Source organism: Passer montanus, unplaced genomic scaffold (genome assembly GCF_014805655.1).
Source record: "Passer montanus isolate IOZ18808 unplaced genomic scaffold, ASM1480565v1 scaffold10, whole genome shotgun sequence".
Lineage (NCBI taxonomy): Eukaryota > Metazoa > Chordata > Aves > Passeriformes > Passeridae > Passer > Passer montanus.
Genome location: NW_024356505.1, coordinates 27,392,746 through 27,413,858, shown reverse-complemented (window position 1 = coordinate 27,413,858; position 21,113 = coordinate 27,392,746). Strand labels below are relative to the sequence as shown.

Below are 21,113 nucleotides of genomic sequence, written 5' to 3'. Positions count from 1 at the left end.
CCATAATCAGGATGTTTTTATCTGGTTTATAAAATATTGTCATATGTGCCTGAATATTTTTACATTTTTGTGAGAAAATTTCCTGTATTTTACAAAGGGCAGATTAAAAGATAACCAAGATAACAGTTAGAAAATATGATTTCAGGAGTAAACAGATAGGAAGCATCATGTAGAGTTAAGCATAAAAGTCAGGAAGTAGATAGAGAGGAAAACCAAATCAATTTTCCAGATGGAAATATGAATGAAAAGCAGCAACTCTGAGTTTTAAGAGGCAGAGAAGAGAAAACATACACTTTTTTGAATGAACTCAAGAGTAGCAAGGCAAGAAGTATAGTAGATAGAGCAAGAAGCACTACAATAGTCCTCATGGGAAATATGATGAATACATAGAAAGGTGCATGCCACATTTTAGGGGAAAACACTGTATTCTGGAAACACTGACATGAGAACTGATAGAATTTAGCAACTTTTTAGATATTAGGTTCTAAGATATTGGATTTTAGTATAAGTCAGGAACAGTGGGATTGACTGCAGAGATTTTTGAATTTAAAACTGGATTAATGAAATTTACTGTATTCAATTTTTACCATGCTGATTTTTTTCCTGAGTGATTGTTCTTCCACAGGGAATTGGAGTTCTGAAGTTGAAAACGGGTGAGGGTTTCAAACTGTATTCAATTTTTACCATGCTGATTTTTTTCCTGAGTGATTGTTCCTCCACAGGGAGTTGGAGTTCTGAAGAAAACAGGTGAGGGTTTCAGTTTGAAAGGAGAATTTAAAATTATTTTCAGAAGCAGGGTATGTTGAAGTCAAAGATGAAAAGTAATGGTGGAAGAAGTTGAGTTGGGGAATGTCATCTAAGGAAAATGTGACCCTAGCAGGAGAGATGGTGGATCCAGAAATTCCATAATACATTTGTGATATTGATAACTTCAGGAGATTAAAGAGCTGATTAGGAAGAATCCAGAAGGAAGTAAAACACAGAAATTAGGAAGATGTTTTAGTAGGGTTTTTTGAATTAAATGATAGGACTAGACAGAAGAGAGGATGTTTGAGGATGAAGCAAAAGAGAGAATGAACAAAAAAGTAGAAGGATGTGGATGTCATGAAGAGAAGGGCTGAATAGGATAAATTTTAGTAAAAACACATACTATACGAAGTGTAGCAGAAGAGTATCATAAACAATAATTAGAGCTTCTCTTTGTTGAATGTGGAAGAGATGGTTTAGGACAAGCTGTAAAGGTAAAGATTCAATTACAACTTCAAGAAAAGAGGATCTTCTGGTTTAGCAAGTCTAATCTGCAACCAAGAGATACAACAGTATCACCTAATCCTGTTCCATGGCTATGCCAAATGTGACCTTTAACTCAAACTTCAATTTTTAAATGGAATTGAAAAAATTTAGGAGAAGTAGAGGAAGTATGAAGACTTTCTTGAGAAGTTCTCAGCAACCTCTCAATAGAAGAGAAGGTAAATGCATGTGAATTAAGACTTCTTTAGTGGATAGATGATAAAAAGAAAAGGAATCATAGTAAGAGTCATTGTTGAAACTGGTGGTAGGGACTGATAGAAGAGGGGAGAAACACCACACACTTTTATTAGGCAGACCAGTGTGCTTTCTACATGCATTACTACCTGTTCTTGTAAAATGTTTAGTATTCCCATATGGTTATCCATAGATATCTATCTAATTCTCTTAATTACTATATTTTATAGAATAGATATGATAGTAAAGCTTACATCTTGGGGAAGGACAAATGAATCATGGTGGCATAACCTTTTTTCACTGAAAACCATGGAGAGGTAAACGAGGAATGAGATTGCTACTATGCCTTAAGTCTGTGATTTGTTTGGTTATATGTGTGGACTGAAGTGGCAGAAGAGCAGCCATCTCTGTTATTTTGAAATGACATTGTTATAACAAACTCTGCTATTTTGAATAACTTTGGGACCCCACCTGGAGGACTGCATCCAGCTCTGGAGTCCTCTGTACCGCAAAGACAAGGATCTGTTGGAGGAGGTCTGGAGGAGGCTGCATGCATGATCACAGGTCTGGAGCACCTCTCCTAGGAAGACAGACTAATTCAGTTGGGTTGTTCAGCCTGGAGAGAAGAAGGCTTTGGGGAGACCTTAGAGCAGATGACCAGCATTTGAAAGGAGCTTACAAGAAAGGTGAAAGGGATATTTACAAGGCCATGGAATGATAGGACAAGGGGAAATGCCTTTAAATTGAAAGAGGGTAGGTTTAGACTAGATAGAAGGGAGAATTTTTTTATTGTGAAGTTGGTGAGGCGCTGGAACACGTTGTCCAGAGATGTGTTTGATGTTCCAAATATGAATGAACTTGAGAGGAAACTTCCAGAGGAATATGTAGATTTGGTCAATTCGTGTAATTCTTTCAAATGAGTACATTATTTATGGCTTCCAGAACATAACTAATAAAAAAATGTAAAAATATGACTGCTGAATTGTAATCCATGCACAATAGTTACATTGAATTCTGTTCACAAACAAATCCATTGATATGATCTGTTTCCTCTTCAGCCTCCAGTTGTTTGAAACATATTGTTGGTTATTAGTCTTGGCATAAACAGGACTACTAGTGCTGCAAGAATCTGAAAACAAGCAACAAAACAAGCACTGTTTAGTAGAAATCTGAATGTTTGTGCTATATGAAGCCATCTCAGTAAATAGTTTTGCTAAATCTCTCTACTGTAGGAGTAAGGAAACAGAGGGATTTTATAATAAGTTGAAAGCTTGGTAAATGGAGTAAAAGGATTTATTTTTCTGCCATGCAGGTTTCTTCTCCTACACCAAATGAGTGTACTTAATTCCTAAAAGACTCAACAGAATGAAGCATCAGACTATAATCAGAGTGGTATAAAATGTACATTCCTACTTTTCGTAATAACCTATTCCTATTCAATATAATTTTACTGTATGTAACTTGGCTTTTTTAAGATCACTATGAACTTTGCATTTAAAAATAATATGTTGAAATCCTGACACTGAAAAAGCAAAATGTTTTTATTAATTTAACAACATAGAAGAGAAAACTGTCTTGCTTGCATTTAGTGATTCATGTCATTACCCAGACTCTACACCAGTGTTACAATGATTGTTTATCTCCATTGCTGTGCCACACAGGAGAACACAACTTATGATCTCCTGAGAAAAATATACATGCTGAGATGAAAGAGAATTCACAGTAGTTTTTGTACTTACAAGTTTTCTTTTGAGCAAGTTGTGAGTTCTCTTTATTTTGCTTCATGTACACAGTTTAGCTGATGACTGCATCATTATATTAATGCTGACTAGCCATGGAAGAATTACAAATTGGAGCCTACCTGATAGAATGAGTTCCTGTCAGTTTTAAAGCCAAGTTCTACCATAATTTCACAGGACTGAACTCCAAATTATCTGTGAATTATACATTTGACCTGCAAATAAATAACTTAATTCTAGGCAAAAATGTGATTTAATTTGAAAATTAGTGATTTGTGGTTTATTTAATTTGGAGAGAAGTTGTATGTGTACTAGACATTCAAAAACTAAAATATACTCATAACCTTTTTCAGATGTATGTCTTGCAGTCACCACTGCAGACAGTGAACAACTGTACAGAGAATTTTGCAGCATGATATAGTTTTAGATGCTAATGGGCAGCAGAAACATGACATAATTTAGTCCATGGATTTTACAGTCAAGTTTGTTGCTGGTCTGAGAGATATGTTCTGTTGATTGTAGATGGTGTTGTCAGAGAGATGTCTTATGGGCAGGCTATGAGAGAGATTTGGGAAATCTGCTCCTTGAATTGCCAACGGGTTTTTGTCTCTGTGCACTTTCTTTGTCTATGAATGGATACAAAAGCATTTACATTCTGAAGCAGTGGTATCTTTTTGAGTGGAAGTACCATGAGATGCTCAGACTTGCTAAAACAAGTAAGTAAAAGGTCTTTTAGTGCTCTAAGCCAAAGACAGTCCCAAGTCTTAAGCAGGCATTGGTGCTCTCCCTGTATCTCTTATTCTTCAGTTATTTTCTGAAATTTGGTAAGACTTGAGGTGGTCAAGAAGGTGATGAACAGTGGAAACAGATAATATTTTTCATGAATTGAGTGTTTAGAGATACTACAATTCACAGTTCTCCAAACTGTGTCCAAATGTTCCTTTTTCAAGTGTTAAGACTTGTTTAAAAATAGAATATTCTTCATGAAAGAAAAAAAAAAAAACAAACACATCAACCTACAGCAGTGTCTTACTGCAAAATATCAACCTCAGAGACACAAACTTTTCAGAGAAATAGCTGAAAATGTGTTAGTAGTGGAAGTCATCCCAAAAGCTTATTCTTGCAGCTAGCTGATGAAATTTTAAAATAAATTCACAAAAAATGTAATGAGAAGAATGACAGTCTCTCGTTAAATTGTGGGTGGTGTTATGAGAGTAGCAGCACAATTCAGGCACTTTGAGAGTAAACTCTCCTGCCAGGTTAATCTGTGTATCAGGTGTTGTGGCTTGCTGGGAAAATTCAGACACTGGAGGTGGGTCTCTTTTCTGATTGCACCTGCACTGGCTGGAACAGTGACTGTCTCCACTCCTCATGGGCTGCAGTGCCCTCCAGGCAGTGACACTGGCCAGCTCAGCTGCTTTTGGGCTCCCTAACCTGTTTCAGCCCAGCTAACAGAAGCTGTGAGAGAATTTCTATTTGGACCGCTTGAGCTTGCTGGGTTTGTTTTTAGCAACCCAGATGCACACATGCATCTCAGTAGTCCCTGCCAGAGGGAGACTTACAAGCAGCTGGGGACACTTGTGGGCAGTAAATTCTTTTAGTCAGCACAGTTCTTGCTGGAAAAAAAGTCTGCCCATAGTCAAGGGACCCTCAGTACCATGTGTGCAAGCCTCAGACTCACCCACTGCTTCACCTGAGAGGTGCTTCTCAAAGGTATCAGGAGTGTGGATATTTCAACTCTAGTTATTTTTGTATACCAGCCTAGTTTTCATAGTCTTCTAGGATAAGCTGAAGAAGGCCATACTATATGGAATAAAATGTGAACTTAAAAGTCAGGTTCTTGAAACTCCTTAGGTCTGGAGGCAAATGCTCTCCTTTCACCTATGTGGCATCCACAGCTTCCATTTAATGTGATGGCAGAATTGTGAGATGTGAGAACTTTAATTCATTTCTTGCTCAAAGAAAGTGTTTTATTTTGTGCCTAGGGGCTTGGGATATTACTTCTAATGTACGTAGGTGTTAATTTGTGGGCATAGTTCAGGAAAGGTCATGATAAGTCTATCATACAGTTTAGCCAGTTTATCTCTAATGTAAAACTTACTTATAGAGGATGATCTTGTAACTGTATGCATCAGATAACACACCTACACATCACTTGAATATGTTAGCACCATCTGAAATCTTAGTGATTTTTTTAAAGTATGAGTAAGTGTGTCGGTGACTCACATATGAAAGATTTGGGGGAACCAAACAACTCAGCCAAGGGAGAACTGAGTAGGAAGTGGCCTGATTGCCATGGGGACAGAACTAGAGCAGATGTGGCAGTGAAGGCAGAGTGATACTGAGCTGTCCTACAGCTTTTCAGAAGTATCAAAGTATTGTTTTAAAGCATTTATGGAGCATATTAAAGCAAGTAACTACATGTTTTTTAAGATATTTTCCATTTATATCTATCATTTCCAGCTTAGGTATTATCTTCCTTTATACTGATATATGATTTTAGCTATGGAATTATTGTTTAAAATTTTTTAAAAATTTATTTTCCTATATTGTGGGTTGCTACTGTGTTCTTGTGGATTTCAGATCTAATACAAACTCCACAGAGGTATTTTCTAATGTTTTTGAGAAATTTGTGTCCCCAAGGGTCATGTTTTTTCTTACAAGCTGTAATGTTTTCTTTTGAAAAATGTTTTCTAACTTGAAATAAATGTCTTGGATTACAGTAGATTGCATAGAGTAGAGCTACTATGTATAAATGGAGTTTAAGGACTGAAGTTCCTTTTTCTTAAGGTTTTTTTTATATGAATGGGGGTTTTTTTTTTGTGAGCTTAAAGCTTTGGTATTTTTAAGCAATCCAGGTTCCTGAAATCTTACCATTTAAGACTGTAGATGTTTTTGAAACTGGCCACTTTTAGAACAGATTCAAATTATCAAGAGATTTTATTAGAAACATCCAACTGTTCATCCTTTCAAAGAATTAGATTCCACTGGATGCAGTATTTCTTGTAAAGCAGTGGTTTCTTATAAAGCCTAAAATATTGAAGTTTAGTTTAGTAAAATGTTTTGTTTCATATTCTGCCAAAAATATACCAAGCTATACTAAGTTATGGCATTTGCAGCAATAGTATATGTCATCCTGCTTCATGGGTTTTGCAGTGACAGGGAGATAGGATCTTATGTATAAGATAGGTCCAGAACTTAATGGTCACTAATCCTACTGTAAAAATAAGATCTGATGAGTTTGAAAAGACTGTGACATGTTTATGCGTTGGAAAAATATCACATTACTTGGACGCTCGCAGTACCATTTAATATGTGAGTTTTTCATATTAAGGTCTGAAATGGGGCAAAATTAATTAAAAGAAGGCAGAGGGTTCTGATTTTTCTCAAGGAATTCGATGACTCCCTTTTACTGGCATCTTAAAAGCTGTTTCTTAAAACAAATCATAACATGTGTAGTGTTTGTGCAGTGTCACACCCCAGTGAGTCTGTGAGGCATAAACCAAAAGGGCTCCTCTAAAGGAATATAGCAATAATTGGAACTCCTCTGTAATTGCCGTGCTGATTTGTGTGACAGATACAAAATTCTTTTCCCTCCTCATTTGATAGACAGAAATTAAAGTATTTAAATAAAGAAGGAATTCTATAAAACAACTGTGCAAGAAAACTCACAAAGGATATGCGTGCTGTTAAAAGTTTCCAAGTTGCCATTAGCTAAGGGACTAAACACTAGTATGGAAGAGAGTGCTACTGATTTGTGAGAATCAATGATAAGCTAAGCTCCAGATTGCTGGAAGGGACTAAGCATCTGACTATCAGACTCATCTTCTGTCAATTTGTTTACACCTATTTATCTGTTTTCTAAGTCTGTGGCTATTTAACAAAGTTCAAGATTCTTCTTCTATCTCTGTTTTATCACCAGATTCTAGGAGCTAATGATAGTCAGGGTCTGAATGTTAGCACTTTGTGTTTATTCTAGAGAAAGCTGTTTTCTGGTGTGCTTGCAGAATCCTCAAGTGGACAGGGGTTTTATTACACAGTTACAAACTCACTATATGTTTTTTCACAATGTCAATTTACTTCTGATCATTAATTCACAATGCAGTTTAAAAAATGGGCTAAGATCTGCATGTGGATGTAGCAGTGTCCAAGCTGGTATGCTAAGATCCTCTGTTGAGGCTGGGAAAGATGACTTCTAGTTCCACTGCTGTAATGTTCATTCATTTAATGTTAAACAATAATTGGGCAAAGGACAGATGCTCCAGTTATTGTAGACTTGAATCCAAATGGACATTTTCCTACCCAAGTCCAGTGTAGCTGGCCATAGTATGATTGATGACCTTGATGACTTTTGCATGACTATAGCAGGATGAGAATTTTCCTTATGCTCTTTAGCTTGTGGAGCTGAAGAGGAAAAGCACCCCAAGTCTGCTATTCCAAGACCATATTGCATTATTATCACAAAATATTACATTATTATCACAAAAAGTAGACACCCTTAGCAATGCCTCCTGGCAGCTCAAAAGGAGTACCTGTGTAGGAGTATGGCAGTTCTGGGGGGTATGCTTCCTAAATTTTTCTTTTACCTGTAAGTTTTAAAATTTATTTGCTTCCCATCTGTGTAGAAAAATTATGTGATCGGAACCTTACCTTACATGACTGAAGAGCCCTGTAAAATTGTTACTGCCTTTTCTCATCCTGGAACATACAGAGATTTAATTTCTATGTTTTAAATATTGTCTTAGAGAATAAAAATGAGCTAGATTACAAGGAAATATCAGACTATAGTATGTGAAAACTAACCCGAGTTTTGAGGATTTATTGTGTTTCTGATACACATACAAGTCTAAACCTTTGCTATAGTACGTTATTGATTCCAGTTCTTGCTGATCTTTTTAAGTGTTTGTTTGGGTGCTGTTTCTGCCATATGGTGATATGTGGTGTTGCAATCTTACTGCCTCATCCTTAAGCAAAAGAACCCATTTAACCAATGCTAATCAACTATATAATGTTTAATTGCTAAATCAGAAATTAAAAAGTGAAACAATTTATTGTCTGTAATCCTTATTAGCCAAGTTAACTGGTCTGATTCTGCTTTGATTTGTGACAGTTTGGCCCTTTTTTAAGATAGCTTACCTTCCTTGGATTAAATACAAGAAGGCATGCAGGAGTCCTGCTACACAAAAAATTGCTGAGTGTCTGAACAGATGATTACAAGCAATTAAATTTATTAAGTTTAATAATTTACTGATTCCCAGAGTCTTGTTAAAGCTCAATGACCTGCCTTGCCTTTACAGTAGGGAAGAAATATACCCAGGTGTTACCACAGGTCAGCTGATAAGGAGTACCTTGCTGTCAGTAAGTTCATTGTTTGTCTTTCTCTGTCCAAAGCCAACTTCCTCATTGCAAAACTCTGGCCTTCCCTGGAACTGGATAGACTAGCTTGAGTTTGAAGCAGTTCCAAACCTGAGTGGTGGAGCTTTTAGTTAAGGAATAACAACAAGGAAGAAATAGAGTAAAAAATAATTAAATCTTTACGTGAGTTACATTGTAGATCTACCCCTACAGAAGTAAAATATGTCTTACACTGTGGTAACTAGAACTCTGCTAGATGTACATCTACAGCAGTTTAAAATTTGCTGTCATCTGTTATCCTGGCAGTAGCAATAAGGCCAGGCTCAGTGCAGCACAGTCAGTGGTGTGCTCAGCTCAAGAAGACAGCTTTAAAATTCTCAGAGCTGCTCAAAGCTGTCAGTGCTTCAGTGCACATGTACCTGTACATCCTTGCAGGAAAGGGGGTGTCCTGGCAGTGGGTGTGTGCCACTTTACTGGATTCCATTCCCACTTGGCTCAGCATTGTTGGATTGTTTACAAGGTACTCAAGGCACCTCTTAAAAATGTATCAGTGACCTGGCATTTGACTATTTTGAATGTGGGTGTACCCCAGAGGTTGCAGTCTGGCCTTTGGTATACATTCGATTCTGGGTAAAGGAAGGCAAATTTTCCAGTCTTTACTGGGAAGTGATCCACATCATTCCCACTCGTTTATACTACTTACTACTTGTCCTCTGAACTATCCTGCTTAAGCCTGGATAGTCCTTCCAGCTGTCTGCCATGAAAACTGACAGCTCATTTTCTACACCCTTGAGGTCTTTTATCCTTAGCTGTTGCTCTTGAGAGAAGAAACCCAAAATTGTATTGATTCAAGTGGATGTTGTTTCTAAGTACAACATTTTATATACTACCACTCAACTTCTGCTGATTCACTGAGGATATTTTATAGCCTATACTTTAGGTATCAGTTCGACTTTACCTATTCAGCAAAATAGGTTAACAGATCCTGTAGATGCCATACTGACACTTTCCTACCAACTTATTAATATTTTGAAGTATTTCTCAGGAGGCAGATTGTAAAGCATAGTACATACTAGGATCCCATAGTACATACAAGTGAATGGTCTGTAATTGATTTCTTTTTTGGTCAAAACCTTCCTGGAAAACCCAGTTGTAGGAGGTGGAATGATGGTGTGAAGTGAAAGAGAGCTGTCCTAATGGGAATTCCCAAGTTGGAGGATCTGCTGTATCACGCAAGGGGACAAAAACAACATAGGACAGGCCTGATGGTCACATTCTTCTTTGTTTTGAGTTTCCCTGATGAATTTTGGGAGAAAAGGTAACTGCATTATTAAAGAAATTCCATATGAACGCTGCAGACTGTAGTAATTAGATGTGTGATAATGACCATATTTCATAATTCAGTTATGCATTTAAACATTTCTGTTAAAGCTGCTTTTTTTGCCATGATTAAAGAATCTTTGTTTCACTGAGCCCAGTATTAATGTATTCCAGATTCTGTTTCTTCAGAAGAGTAACAGATGTTCACAGTTTGGTGCAATTTTCAGATGAGCAATTCTGTTTATAATGAATTTTCCTGAGACCACCCAACTCATTTCACTTGTAACTTGAACTATGTCCAAGTGTTGATCTCAAGAGATGTAAAAGAGATGTAATAATTCTGTGCCCCACCCAGTTCAAAACACATGACTTAGTATAGATGGAATTTAAATATGTATACTTCCAATCTACATAGAAAGCTAAAGTTTTATCTTGTATGCTATGAAAAATGGTGGTAGAAATAACATTCTTGCTTTAATTATCAAATATTACTAATTAGAATTAACTAAAATTATAAAACAAAGACGAGCAAGTGAAAAAACACAACCCAGTAATTAAAACCAAAGAAATTGAGATTTATCCTGTAAAATTCAGATTCATTAAGCACCAAAAAAAAATAGAAATATAGCTTGGGATGAGGTGTGGGGATGTGACACAATGCATCACATCTTGTCAGAAACAGCTGCAATGAATTTTATGCTACATTAACCAAAATATAGTGTGATTTAGTGCTGTCTCTATCCAAGCCAATATATTTAATGTCAAATATTAAAAAAAAAAGATTGATAGTATTTAGGGATTTTAGAAAACAAGTATTGAGGATCTTTGGACACCAGAAAATGAAGCTTTAATTCATATTTCTGCATTTATAAGAAATCTCAGAGATTCAATTATATCAGTTGGAACAACTCACAAAGGAAGAAAGAAGCTCTGAATGACTTGAAACCATGAACATGAAACAAACAGTTCTGAATTGACATTAATTGGTACTGAATGAAACAGATTTTTTTTCTTTCCTGACATTCATTGTACTTTATATTTAACATTTAGTGCAATGTTATTTTGAGATTATAAACTGAGAACTCAGAAAAAAAAGATGCACTGAGAGGTTGCCATGGCAACCATAGTGTGCAAATGATTATGTGAACATTGTGATCAGGGTAATGTCACACCATGGTATTGAGCCTTGCTGTTTGGCAGGTATGTATTTTACAACATAAGTTAAGTGATAAATGTAGATAGTTATAAATGGCATTAAAATCAATTATCTGAATTTATTTTTTTAGCAAGAGAATTGCTCTCCAGTGTGACACAAGGAATTTTTTTTTTTTTTAAAAATACCTTGGCTGGAGGGTTCTGAGCTGCATATAGAAAACCATATAGAAAATGATATGGTTTTTAGACACCATGAATACTAAGCCTTGTCCTTTGCCAGCACTCATTCTCCAGTCAGAACACCAGGGTTTCCATAAATGTGTGCAGTTGTGTCCCAGAGCTGGTGTGTGAATGCACAGATTGACGGGATGCTGTGATCCCCCTGCTCTCAATGGCTTTTGTGTTTGCTTAGCTGCTTGCCAGCAATGAAGATGCTATTTCAGCATCTTCCTTTCAGCTGAAGCCAGAAATACCAAATGCAAAGGAAACAGTGCTGCTGCGAATACTGTAGAAAGAAAGGAATTTTTTTTTGTGAAAAATAAATAAATTCATTAATCATTGCACCTCGCTGTTATATATTTTTTTCTCTTAACTAGCAGCTTAAGGGCAAACTGCCTCTTCAGTAATTTTTGTGTGCTGGTTGCTAATGAAATTCTACACTTTCTCATTTGGAAATGAAAAAATATTTTGTCAGTGCCTTGGTTACACATGCTGTGGTAGATATTAGAAACAATCTGCTTTTTATAGTCTTATAATAGTCTTGACTTGAATACATGCCTGACTTTTGAAGAGTGACCTGTCTTGCTTTACAACAAAAGACTTGTGCTTTTAAGCCTGAACTTAAAATCTTCTCAATCTCCACTTTTTATTTAGTTCTAAAATAATCTTCTGAGGAAATCAGTTACTTGCTTTGTTGTTGTTTGGACTTTTTTTTCTGTCTTTCTTTATGAAAATAAAAGAAATATTGAAACTTATATTAGAAAACGTATGGGATATAACCTTCATTGCTGCCCTAGCTCTGTTTCCCAGGAAACGGATCAGAGCAGCATGAAATTTATCTAAAGCTCCCAGATCCAGTGCAGAAAAAGTGAAGGCAGGTCTAAAAACTGTCTTTTAAAGCAATGACTGCTAAGGACCTCTTACAAAGCTGTGGTGTGAGAGTTTTGTGGAGAGTAGAGTCTGAGTGAAAGCCAGGGAGCCTTTTGGTGGGTCTGCAGAATGCAAACTTGGAGAAATTCTCATCTGGGCCATTTGAAAACCTTTGCTTACAGTTGCTCAGGAAGACTGTTTTAACTTAGACAATCTATTCCCATGAGGACCACAAACAGTACCTGGGCTTGCCAGATTGTTTGTGATCAGGTATCTGCAAAGGTGCTTGGAAGTCCCCAAACTTCTGCCAGCTGGGCTGTGAGCATGGACAGGTGTGGTTCCAGCTGCACAGGGGGCAACTCTGACCCTCTGAGTGCAGCCTCTGCTTGCCCTGCTTTGGCAGGGGAAGAACAGCTGTAAATCCCTTAGTCCAGTAGATCTTCACTCATATTTTAAGTCCTGATGTGCCACTATTTATCTGTGGAAAAACATTTGGCTTCAGAGTCCTGGATTTAGGAAATAAAAGCAGAGAATCCAAGTATTGTATATTTGTTAGTTTTTTGTAATGATGAAGCCCCCTGGTGTTTCCAGTAAACCACAATGTCACATTGTGGTACCGGAGCTATTATTAAAATTGGACTAATGATATCTTCCTATGGGTAGGAAGATTAGATTAGCATATGCATCAATTTGGCAAAAAACTCACATTAACTTTACTTATTTCTGCTCTTGGTTTTTCTGAAAAGTTCATATAGCCTGGCTATGACTCTGTATTTTTTAATTTGCCACCTTCTTTAAGGCCTCTTTTGTCTTGCCTTAAAAGTAGGGCTTCCATGTGTCTTCTTTATGTGATCTTAAATTCATGTTCTGCTGATATTAAATTTGAGTTAGAGCTGGTTGAGAATTTTCCATCAGAAGGAATTTCAACTAGAAATGTCTGTAAAACAAATTCAGCAAAAAAAGAATTCTTCAAAAAATAACTTTTTTAACAGGAAAATCAAAACATACTATTCTGTGGCATTTAATTCAACCTGATTGGTCATATTTAAGTAATTGACCTCAAGGATTTTATCTTTGAGTCAGTTGAATAAACAAAGCTCTGGAAACTGTATGGCACACTGAAAATATTTTTGATCTTAGGTGATAAATTTTGCAAAACTTTTTCCCCTGAAGAAAATGAAGTGAATTCCTCCAAAAAGAGCTGACATGTAAGCACATTTAGCCCGTGTTTCCAAAAACTGTTCCAAACTAAGAATGTGCTTACAGGTGTTTTGTCAAGTGTTGAGATGCTCCTCCTGTCCTCCCATTTTGAAAGGGATAAATATGTTACTCAACCCTTGTCATACTAAGAAATAGCAAGGAAGGGAACACTATTTTATAAAGAAAGATGCAACTTTTTCTAGTCCAGTAAACACTAGAGTTTGATGTTGGCTTAAAAACAAGCAGGAGATGCAGGAAGCCACAGTAAGAAGTGAGAGTGTGGTTTTCTTGTATGCCACTACTAACAAGCATTAGAAAATATTCATAACTAAGACTAGTAATCAAGATTTTTTTTTAAAAGGTAACATTTATATTCTTATTTTGTACAGTTATAACCAATTTCAAAATTTTATCTTTCTGCTTTCAGAATGATCAGTCTATGCAAGATATGCAGATAATTGGAGGAGATGATCTTTCAAAGCTGACTGGCAAGGTTTGTTCATTTTATATTTAAGAAAGAAAATAAATTCACTAAAAATACTTGAGAAGAGCTATATAATTTTTGTCAGATACTAATACTGGAATCAAAGTTATTTATTCTTCTGTATTAAATTGCTGTGATGCCACTGCTTTCAGATTGCAGATGCCCATAAAGGTCAGAATGTAGCCTCTCCATTCTTGTGCAGGATTTCCCTGTTACACATGTACCATCAGTGAGATTGTGGGCATAATTTGTGCTGTAATGTTTCCCCTTAGCTTGTTTATGTCTTGGTTTTTGTTGCCTTCAATGGGTGTGTACAAGCAAAGTGCATCTCTCTGTTGAATCAGCTCTGTTGAATTCAGCATATGAGTTTAATACCATTTTGCCTACTGCACAAAATTCAGTTGTGGAGCCTTTCACTCAGAGAATCAAATGGGATTTTTTTTATTTCAGCATCAGGCTGGCTATATGACTGAATCTGCACTAAGCTTGAGCCTTGTGATAAGGTGAGAGAGTGATCTGAGGCAGTGAAAAGGCCATTTTCATCCAGCCATGGTAATACAAAGCAGTACTTTGAAGAGGAAGGAAGGCTGATTTCATTAGGCAAATGGTCTGTGTGGCAAATGGTCAAAAAATGGATTCTTTACTTATGCATTAAGGCGACATAATACCTATCTCGTTATTTGTACTGTATGTGCAGTCACTGTCTTATTAGGTGGGTCTAGATAATATCAGTTTCTTCAAAGCACTCAAATGGAGCACTAGCAAACTCATTTGTTTTGTTGTACTGCAGCACACAAGAAAAAGAAGAGGAAAACAACTTTAAATATTTCATTAATATTAAATAGGGTTTGATGCAACTAGAACTGAAACTTTAAAAATGCTGTTATACTCAGAATCTTTTAGTGATATGTATGCACTCAATTTACACTTCTAAATACTCCTGCTGGGTGTTGTTTCCAAATTACCACTAAAGTGCTAATCATATTCTGGGGAAATATTAATAAATTTGCTACTTTCTAATATTCAAACACTGGAGTTACCTGTTTTTCTATGATGATTTTGCATATGTTTCTCTACCTCCCAGGCAGAACTGGCAGTGCATCTTACTTAACATTTCTATTTTTGAACACAGTTCAAACACTTCCTAAACTTCCAGGCCCAGCTCTCCTACCCCATCTTCCAGTCCCAAATTTCCTTGATTAATGGTTGCTGATATTAATATTATTTCCAGACATGATATTTTCAGCATAATTTGAATTCACTGGGCAAAACATTACTTTTTGCAAGACTTTTGTGTCCACATGTGTATGAGAGAGAAGGAAGATTTCACCCTATTAAGTCCTGCTCTTATCAAAACTTAAGTAAATTGTTTTCTTGCAATGAAAATCCTGGTAATCTTTTTCTCAGTGGCATGGCTCTCCTGTTCCCAGCTATGGAATGGGACACAAAATTTGGCTGTTGAAAAAGCTGAGAGATACTTGGGGAGAAGACTGAGCAGCAACATCGTTTAAGAAACTGGGCAAGGAGATCAGGAACTGACTTTTGTGTCCACATGTGTATGAGAGAGAAGGAAGATTTCACCCTATTAAGTCCTGCTCTTATCAAAACTTAAGTAAATTGTTTTCTTGCAATGAAAATCCTGGTAATCTTTTTCTCAGTGGCATGGCTCTCCTGTTCCCAGCTATGGAATGGGACACAAAATTTGGCTGTTGAAAAGCTGAGAGATACTTGGGGAGAAGACTGAGCATAGTTTAAGATACTGGGCAAGGAGATACTTAAACTACTTAAACATAGTTTAAGATACTGGGCAAGGAGATCAGGATCATGGGTGGGTGTGAGGCGACTGTTTTGGGAATAAGTTGCTGCTCAGGAGGGGAGCCCAGTGCTGGAAGCTGGGTGTGGAGGCTGAAGGGAGGCAGGAAGGCAGAGCTGGGACGGAGTCCCGCATCTCTCATTTAGGCTCTTACATGAAGGGAGGCAGGAAGGCAGAGCTGGGAATGCCAGGGGAGCAGACACTCAAAGGGCCTGTTTGGTGTTTATATGTAGGGCTGTCTGTGACACAGCTGATGTAGGAATAATGAAATAGCATTTTCACCAGAACACGTGAGAGCAGGATTCCCTTAAGACTTATTTTACTGTTTAAAAAGCTGGAATGCAAAGCTTAGGCTCAAATGCTCATGCTTGCATGTCTAAAGTTGGATACGTGAAGGAGTGGCCTATGTCCACAGATGCCAACTCCTCCATCTGTTGTTGACTTCAGCAGTTAGAGCAAGTATTCAGCACATTTTACTAATCAGCCATTTGTGGGCTGATTCAGAGCCTCCTACAGGCCATGTAAATCTTTTCCTTGAAGTTTTTTTAGTACCTCTCTTTAGCTGCTGGCTTTTAAAACTGCCGGTTCAGTAGTCATCCAATGTTACTGAGTGAATTAGTTGAAGACTTACTCAGAGAATTCAGCTTCTTTGCTATCGAGCAAACTGTGTTCTTCCTCTGCCTGCTTGGAGTACTTAATAAGAAAATATTGTATTTACATTGAAAAATTAATATACTGAGTTAAATGTCATTAACTTACTGATCATGGAATTTTCAAAAGCTCAAGTGTGGGCTTGGAATATAAATTCCATTATGTTTCTGTAAAGTTGAAAAGTATCAGTACAAGTAAACAGTTTGGAAACTTAGAGAGAAAAGCTTCTGAGATTTTGATGTTGAACTGCCTTTCATTAAGTAATAATACCTGGAACCTCAGCTAGCCTTTAATCTTAGTGAAGAACTAAGGCATGTTTGCTGCCTGTTGGAGAAACAGATTACTGAGTGAACATGCTGGTATATAATAATGTTGGTTTGGTTTTTTTTTCCTGAGAAAGCTTAAAGAAAGCAAAAAAATTTAAAAGCTAATTAGAAAGAGGCTTATAAAGATAGCTCTTAGTTCTGTTAATAGCTGTTCAGAATAGTATCTCCTCTGTACTTCTCTACAATATGCTTTGGTTTATAAAATTATTATAAGCCTGGCAAAAATGTATAATGATTTAAACCACAAAAAAGTGAAATATGATGAGAGTTGGCATACAGTCCCAAACTGCCCAAATTGTTACCTGAAGAAAATCATCCTCCATTTGAAATAATTCTTCTGTGAAGAAGGTCACTGTGGCAAGAATGAAGTTTTCCATGGCACAAATCATTAATTAAGATACTTGAAGAATGAATCCTGAGATAGCTTAATGCTCTAATGCTTTGTAAGCATTTCTATCCAGAAAAAATATAATTTAAAAATCTCTCATTTAATCATGTAAGTAGTGAACGTAAAGTTTCTCAGTATCTGATTTCATAGTAAAGTAGTTAGTTTTCAATTACTTTAAAGATGAAATGCACACTTGTTTGTAATGTTTGTAATGGGGAAAACATTTTGAAAATGGGAGATAATCAATTACTGTTCAGAAATCTGTTTCGCAATAAGATGACAATGAAAATGTATGGAGATAAAATGAAAGAACAAATAATATAACCCTGCTTAGTATCAATACTGTAACCATACTGTATCACACTGTAAAAATTCCTAACATATTTTCAACTATTTGTGACATTTGAGCAAAGTAAATTTTAAAGCATCTAGAAACTTCAGTAGGTTCAGCTGTACCAGAGTTGTGAGTAGCACTGCCATTTATCTCTTATATTTGTATGCATGTATATTTTGTCTGAAGAGCTTAGGATCTGGTTTTGTTGTCCAAAATCTCCAATGACAGGAATAATTCTGTATACCACTCCATATGTAAAACATGTCCTGCGACCTTTCAAAAAGCTCTTATACCACTTTGACTTGTCTCCTTGCAAATGAGAAAGTCAGATATCATAAAGTTTATATATTTTAGCAATTAATACTCATTACAGTTGTAAAATATATTTTATGTCAAACTTAGATACATATATACTGTCATATATAGAAATATGCTATTTCTATATAGCATAGAAAGTGAACAAAATAATCATTATTAGTTTTTAAGTTAATAAGAACTTCAAATTGAGACAGAGTTATACAGTTAGTACTATAAAATTATGGAGTCAGTGAATTTCAAAATTTCTGTCAATGCTTATGTTCTGTATGAATTCCCTTTGTTCATATTAAGTACATGTTGTTGACAGCCAGTGGTTTTGTCATTTTCAGTATAGTGTAGAAGGTCATAAATAGCCATCAAGAAAAAAGGAAAGTGAGTATTTGTGTTTTCTCTGCACTTTGTTGTGTTAGTTTGAGCACTCCATCCTCACTCTGGTGGTCTCCTAAAATGACTGATCAGCTCATACAAAAAAGAAGTTTCACTCAGAAGATATCCTCCATGCAGCTCTTCTCAATTCCTTCTGGTAGGATTTGGCCTATAAAATCTCCAAACTTCCTTTATATGGTTTGCCTAAATCCATTTATCCACTGTCTACCATTTTCTTCCCCAGCTTGTCATTTGGGAGGATGTTCCAGGAATATAAAGCATTCTCACTTTCTTCTCTTATGCCTCTCATTTCATTCCTATTTTATTGAACCATTTTCTATGCATGTCATAGGCTCCAGCAACAGTTCTGAAAGCTGTTTCTCTATCATTCTCCTAAATATGTTAGCATGTCAGTATTTAATAAACCATACATGTGGCAGCAGTCTAACACAATGTTCTATTCTCTAGATTAATATATATTATCCTCACAATTTCAAGTTTGTTTCTCAGAATTCTATTGGTTCTATACTTATTATTCTCTCCATTAGTATTCACTGTGTTGACTAATGTTGTGATTTCTTCCTCTATATGCATTCCTTTCCAGAGTAATACCCGTAAATGTGCAGAAACAATAATGCCATTCTCTTTAGAACATTATGTACAAGAGATTTATATAATAGCAATATACAAAATTCACTATACACTTTGGCAATAGTCATGTCCCCCATTCACCTCAGCATGTTACTTTATTCCTATCACACATGCAGCCTTGCCTTCTTCATCTTTTCAAAGGTTGATTTTATGTGTCTTGAAGCATTGCATCTTCAGTACCTCTGCTTAACTGCCAAGTTTAGTCACTTCTGTTCTGCATTTTTTCTTAATTAGATTTGATACTGTCTATTCTTCTGACAGTTGCCACCCTTAACGGTTTTTTCCAAAGCAAAAGACACTAATTTTTCCTTCTCCAAAGTCAATCACCTTTCTTTGCACTTCTTTCTTAGATAATCTGTTCTACTGTTCATCATTATTTTCTTTTGTTGCTCTTGTTGTTTTGGAGAAAGGAAAGTATAAAACAACCTTTACAGCCTTCCTATCCCATTTTTCACATGGGCTCTGCTCAGCCACTGTCTGCCTGCTTCTACATCTTACCTGTTAATAATCCTATTTCACTTTTGTCCAGAAAATCCTCATCCAATTCCAGATGACTGGAAGTCTGTACTTCTTCATGCAAGTGAGAAAATGGATACATGAGTCATTCCTGAATTACCTCTAGATTAATTTTGGCAGTTTGTTCTACTTTTCATGCACAACAGAAGGATGCTGTGAAGATGGCTGCAAGTGGAACATGAATGGGCCCAGCATTCGACACAATGCTCTCTAAGAGCAAAGCATCAGGTCCTCCTGATGTCCCCCACTCTGTTAACTCTTGAAGACTCTGAACTTGTTTTACACATTTTAAATAGCTGGAGTTTGTATACATGGATTCTTAACACATTAACCAGTTTACTCCCATCAGCAGCTGCTACTGATGAAATGAAGTGTCTGAGAAAAAAATGTTTTTGAGATGTTATATCTGTCCTTCCAAGTATGTCGTAAGATGTGGATGAGTCCAGCAGAAAAGATGAAAATCAGACATATGTGACTTTTTCTAGACCCCTGTAGAAAGTTCCTAGCTAGATGTCTCATTTTACAGAAGCCTTTCATATTATTTTCTGACATTATGATGAAGTGTTAATATCTATGGATTTCATTCCTGTGTGCATAACATAAAATTATTTCACTTCTCATAGGAGTCCTTGTAGCTTCCCTTGAACCTCTTCATTGAAACTTGATGCATTCTTATTTAATTTTTATTTGATGGTGATTCTTCAGCTCTATGGCACTGTCATAAAATGTCTTGTTTAACCTCTGGTACCTGAGCTTCCCAAATATTATGCTAAGAAAGCAAGTACTGCATGTGTGATGAGTAAACTGATAATCCATTAAAAATTCCGTTTGAAGAATCACATTATCAATTTATGTAATTCTGATGATATGGAGTACACATGAAAAGGTGTCTTCAGAAAGAATCTAACTGAAAATGCAGACTACTGGATGGAAATTTATCAAAAGTGAATCAAAATACTATATTGTTGCTTTTTATCCCAAATGTGCTTTCACTTGTCAAACTGGACAAATAAATGAACTCACCTTTTCTTGACACTGTGTATTCATGCATAATTTGCAAGCTGGTATAACTAACAATATGTTACAAGTACTCCCAAGTAGTTTAAGAATAGTTCTATCCAAGAAAGAGACAGGAAGGAACTCAGGATATCAATGAGGATTTGAAGATAAAAGTATTTCCATCAGTCCAAATTATGCCAATCTTCCCACATTAAGGTTCATTTTATTCCCTTTGTTTTTTTCCTTTCCATGACAGTTAATTGGCCTGATCACAAACAGGGCTTTGTTTAAAGATTCCTTTCTCTTAAGGCCAAAAAGCATCTTCTGGGTGATTAGAATGAAGGGTCCCAAATGATAATTTCTTCACTACAGTACCTACAGTGTATCTTTAAACAACCAAAGATTTTGATTTAGAGGCTTGATGGAGAAGCCTCCATATATCAGGCATGTTATACCAATAGTCAACTGTCTTCACTGCTAAAATGGTGAACCTAATTTTCTTTTCTGAATTTGAGCTGTTTTTTGTCTTTTACTGTGGCCTTTTTTAATACCTTTGCCTACTGGATTAAGCTGTTTGCCGTAGTCAAATTTATATTGCCATATGGTTGCATATTTGCCTATCACGCAGTCATTACTTAAGCTTCTTTTAGATAAACTAATCCATTGGAAGCCTGCTGTACAGTACTTGCATACTGTAGGATGTAAATGAGACAAGGTTTGAAGGTGGAATTAACAACATGAAATTATTAATAGGCAACTGATCTAGTTGGAAGAAATGAAATTTCAAGCATGCAGATCCTTCTGTTGGTCTGAATAGACTCAGCAAACATCAAGCTAAGTACAGATTGGGAGAAACTCTTAATTTTAACCTAATGTAGTAGTCAGACAATTTGGGATAAGAGAAGCAATTGCCCTACATAATCA

General features: G+C 36.2%; 1 protein-coding gene across 6 annotated transcripts in view; it reads left to right on the top strand.

The window, feature by feature from the left end:
• PRTFDC1 (phosphoribosyl transferase domain containing 1) overlaps window positions 1–21,113 on the top strand; it is a 43,324-nt gene that overhangs the window by 8,760 nt on the left and 13,451 nt on the right. For all 6 annotated transcript variants that reach the window (XR_005627653.1, XM_039711196.1, XM_039711172.1 and 3 more), the window contains exon 4: window positions 13,771–13,836. Coding sequence is in view for 5 of the 6 variants with exons in the window: in XM_039711196.1 (XP_039567130.1) it covers window positions 13,771–13,836 (66 nt within the window). In the remaining variant the exon portion in view is untranslated. The remainder of the gene's footprint in view (window positions 1–13,770; window positions 13,837–21,113) is intronic.